The following is a 4,793-nucleotide window of genomic DNA, read 5'->3' as shown; positions in this document are numbered from 1 at the left end:
TCACCGAAGAGCTCTGCCAGACCTGGAAAAGGCAGTGGGCAGCAGGAACATCCCACCCACACCAGCAACTACTAGTGGGAATGGGCTTCCTTCTGGGTCTGGCAGCTCTGTTGGCTGGGCTGTAAAGAGAGTTGTCTCCCTTTGTCACCTGGACAGCAGCTCCACCAGTCCCAGAAAAGACTGGTGAACAGAGAAGGGAGTATTTTAAAATTATGCACACTGGGTATCAAATATACTAGACACATCACTGTGCCTTCTATTGGCAGTAACAACAGCAACTGATCGAAGGACTTAAAAATTGAAGCTTGGCAGTTTCTAGGAAACAAGGAAGGAGGTTAAATGAGGTTTTATGATCCTCACTTTCTGCACTGACAGTGCAAAGTGGTGATTCAGCCTGGACTTAATATAACTATCCTATAATTTTAATTAATTTGTTCATTGACTGTCTGTTTTGTTTGTCACTCTACCCAGGCCCAATACATTGAGGATGGCTGAAGGGTTGACCTTTGAAGGGGATCTGGCTAACCTCTTTGAAGATTATAATTACACTTATGACTACACAGCCAACCCTAGCAGTGTACCAGAACCCTGCAGAGCTGGTAGAGCATCATTTGTGATCAACTACTTTGTGGCATTCCTCTATTGCCTTGTATGTTTAGTCAGCCTGATAGGAAACTCCTTGGTGGTTCTGGTGGTCACCTATACCAAAGGAAAGAGGCCTGTAACAGATGTGTACCTTCTGAACTTAGCCATTGCCGATCTCCTGTTTGCTCTCACCTTGCCCATCTGGGCCGTCTTCCGTGCTCATGAATGGATCTTTGGCACTGCCATGTGTAAAATCATCTCAGCCCTGAAGGAAATCAATTTCTACAGTGGTATCCTCCTGTTGGCCTTCATCAGCATTGACCGCTACTTGGCAATAGTTTATGCTACTCGTCAAGTTACTGAGAAGAGGCACTGGGTCAAATTTGTCTGTGTTGGCATCTGGGTGTTCTCCTTGCTGCTTTCCCTCCCTATAATTATCTTTCGTACTGTTTTGCCAGCACCTAATTCTTCTCAAATGGTTTGTTATGAGAATATTGGAGGAAATGAAACAACTAAATGGAGAGTGGTCCTGAGAATCCTGCCACAAACCTTTGGTTTCCTTGTGCCTTTGGTCATCATGCTCTTTTGCTACGGAGTGACAGTGCACAGACTCTTCCAGACCAAGAACAGCCAGAAAAAGAAAGCCATGAAAGTCATCCTAGCTGTTGTGCTGGTCTTCCTCTTCTGTTGGCTGCCCTACAATATTTCCCTACTTGCTGACACCCTGCTGAGGACAGGGGTGATTGGTGAGACCTGTGGGCGTCGTAGTGACATTGATGCTGCCCTTTCAGGCACAGAGATCCTGGGATTTTCTCACAGCTGTATGAACCCCATCATATATGCCTTTATAGGTCAGAAGTTCCGAAACAACTTTCTCAAGATCCTGGTTGCACGAGGCCTCATCAGTAAAGAAATCCTGATTCGGTATCGGAAGGGCTCTTCCTTCTCATCTACCTCCGGCAACACCTCAACAACCTTATAATGCCTATGCTGTGAAGACAGGAGGGAAGTCAGGGCAGCTGAAGATATTGTCCAGCTGCTGTTCAAGTCAAAGTCTCAATAAATATCAAGCCTGAGATGAAAGCTCTAGAATGTTTTGGAAATTGCAGTGGGAAATCCTCTTAGCATTGACATGGCATTAGTAATTAATGTTAGTAGGAGCCCTGGTGGCGCAGTGGTTAAATGCCTGTACTGCAGCCATTCACTCGAAACCACAAGGTTCCGAGTTCAAGACCAGCAAAAGGGCCCAAGCTCGACTCAGGCTTGCATCCTTCCGAGGTCGCTAAAATGAGTACCCAGACTGTTGGGGGCAAATTAGCTTACTTGCTAATTAGCTTACTTGCTGTTCACTGCTATGATCTTTGGAATAGCAGTATATAAATAAAACAAATTATTATTATTATTAGTAGTAGTAGTAGTAGTAAAAATGTCTCCTGCTTGTCATAAAATCCATTGTGATTTTCGTCTACATAGAAGAGTTTCCCCATCAAAATGATTTCATGAGGTTTGTGTCAAATGCAGTACTGTACCTCCAAAAACAATATGGCAAAGTAACCAGACACTGTTTATTTTAATGTACAAGACTGCCAACGTAGTACCTTGTGGATAGAACCTAGAGGAACTCAACTTCCTCTGTATATGTCTTGGATAAAGTAGACCACTGTTATAGAATTCTGGGTAGAAGTAACTATAGTTTTCACTGGATCTTGACTAATTTGAGAGATAGATAGATAGATAGAGAGAGAGAGAGAGAGAGAGAAATAGTAAATGCAATAATTCTCTCTCTCCTATATTGTCTTAATATATCTATCATTTGCATATTACATACTGAAAATCTGATTTTATTGTAACCTTGCCTGTGGAGCTGTGTTTAAGATAGATCATTTATTTGGTACAAGGAATAGTTTCTACTTTAGGAAAAACAAATATCTCCTGGATGCAATACATATTTCTCCAGTGTATTGCATTCTGTTAATTTATTTATTCAAGATGGTTCTGCTGGGTGCTTTCCACTCATCCACAGGACAGGAACAACTGGGATGGGAGATATCCCTGTAAGCAAGGGGTGAGACCTATGTAGCCCTCCATATGTTGTTAAAATGTGATGCTCAGTGGCCCTAGTTCACAGAGGTGATGGTGAGAAATGTTGGGAGCTATGGTGAACAACATCTGGAGGACTGCACCATTCCCACCTCTGGGGTTAATTTTGCAGTCTCACTGTTATCTTCAGCCACCAGTCAGTGGTATTTATTGCTATGGTTGCTTCACATCCTTCCCAGTGAGATAAAGTGCAAAATTAAGCTAGATCTCTAAAGCACCAATGGAAGGAAAACTCCTGCTGGTAGACTGAGAAGCTAGCTTGGTTTGTATATTAGGCATTTCTCAGTTAAGAATCTCCTATACACCAGTCTCACTCACAACTAGCAAGTGACATATGGAGCAACCTCCTTGCATGGGGTGAGGGCTGTGGGAGGATAGTGTTGGGAAGAAGAGACTTCTGGACCTCCTATGTATCCTATTGGGATCTTCTCCAGGCCAGATGAGGGTAGGACTTGCCTTACTTGATATAAAAGAAGGTAAGGAAACATTCAGCCTTCCAGATATTGTTGGTCTGCAATTTCCATCATCCTTCACCATTGACTATGGCATCTATGGATGATAAGAATTTTAGGGCAACAATATTTGGAGGGCAACATATTCCCCATTCCTGATCTAAAATGAGGGCTATTTCCTTTTATGCTTCTTCTCCAGGTTGCTTTCAGAATGGGGCCTATTGATTATACAACACAACAGCAAATTCCCCCCCAAAATTAACTACTCATTTCTCTTTGTTTGCATGTTTTAATTAGTTGCTTTTAGTTCCAAGGAAATGCATTTGATTTCCTGACAGTTCTATTTCTCCGTTTTGTGTCATTGATATATTGAAGAACCTTAAGTTTTGATCAGCAAAACTAGGCAGCTGTTCTTTAATATGTTGTGTTAAGAAGTTCCAATGGTCAGTGTATTGTTCTGAAACTTGAAGAAATTTCAGATGTGATGTTTGCAAAGGAAGTTTGAAGGTCTTTGGGTGAGAGGACCGCCCCATAGCCATTATATACGAGTGTGCTGAAAGAGTTTTGTGAGTGCCGACCAAATCTTGTAGTATACTATCTACTGTGGAAGATGTGGGACACCTTTACTCACCCTTCTGGGTTTCTTGACAGTTTCTAGTAGTGATGGTTGAATCCCCCCTTGACTCAGTTGCAAATGAGCTGCAGCATATGATCATTACCTGTGAACAGGTGGATGGAGACATTGCCTCAATTTCTGAGCAAAGCTTCTAAATGGACTTCTACATTTTTCTGTTTTGCATTTTTGAGTAGGGTGGGATTGGCTCATGCACATTTTGGCACTGCTACTTAGCAATTGCAGGGCAAGAGATGGAAGCACATTGCCTAGGCAACCATTCCACACTTCCAGTACATATATATTGTATGTGGAACACATACTGTATATTGTTTTGCCTCATGACTGATTTGTTTGGCAAATTTTACAATTTGTATGTTCACAAAGTGCAGTTCTCTTTGCTTCCCCAAGCCATTGGAACAGCTGGGCTTGCATGAGTTATTTTTGTAAAGTCTGCATTTCAGCAAAGCAATGTTCTCTTCTTGGAGCTCACAGGACAAGTCACTGTACTGGTCTGAACATTATATATCCAGTTTTTAAATCTTTCAAACCCATTTTGGCAACAAATGTTCAACCATCATGTTCACAGATGATGACTACTTTTGAGTACCTCTTTTGAGGAATGGTGCCACCACAATAGTTTAGACTTAAGCTCAGTCTTGTAAACAAGTCCACAAAAGTTACTAGCCTGCTTGACACCATTGGAGAAGGGATTAAGAATTCCTCCAGTTCACCAGCTGTCCATTTCCATGCAAGTATGGAAAGAGAGCCAGCATGCTAAGGTGGTTTGAACATTCAGCTATGACCCTGGAGACCAGGGTTTGATTCCCCACTCAGCAATGGAAAGCCTCTGTGTGACATTGGGCAAGTCACACACTCTCAGCCCCAGAAAACTCAATGATAGATTTTTAGCTTTAGAGACACCAAGAGAAACAAGGGACAATGGATTTTAAGGGTTCTTTAACACAAGGCCACAAAATCATTAAGAACACAGCAAGCTATTTATTTTTTAGTGGAAATCAATTTGGAAAAGGGCTTTAGTT

At 42.0% G+C, this 4,793-nt stretch overlaps 1 protein-coding gene across 1 annotated transcript; it reads left to right on the top strand.

The window, feature by feature from the left end:
* The first annotated feature begins 487 nt into the window (after window positions 1-487).
* On the top strand, window positions 488-1,886 carry LOC149314015 (C-X-C chemokine receptor type 1-like). The gene has a single exon (XM_089523351.1). The coding sequence runs from the start codon at window positions 488-490 to the stop codon at window positions 1,565-1,567; it is 1,080 nt and encodes a 359-aa protein (XP_089379477.1). The 3' UTR covers window positions 1,568-1,886.
* The last annotated feature ends 2,907 nt before the right edge of the window (window positions 1,887-4,793 follow it).

This window comes from Sceloporus occidentalis, unplaced genomic scaffold (assembly GCF_023333645.1).
Source record: "Sceloporus occidentalis isolate IW3139 unplaced genomic scaffold, rSceOcc1.0.p SCAF_4, whole genome shotgun sequence".
NCBI lineage: Eukaryota > Metazoa > Chordata > Lepidosauria > Squamata > Phrynosomatidae > Sceloporus > Sceloporus occidentalis.
Note: the sequence above shows the minus strand (reverse complement) of the source record. Positions and strands in the feature narration are given on the sequence as shown.

Excerpts from the sequence above, each read along its gene's own strand:
- LOC149314015 (XM_089523351.1), top strand. The coding sequence starts at position 488 with ATGGCTGAAGGGTTGACCTTTGAAGGGGATCTGGCTAACCTCTTTGAA.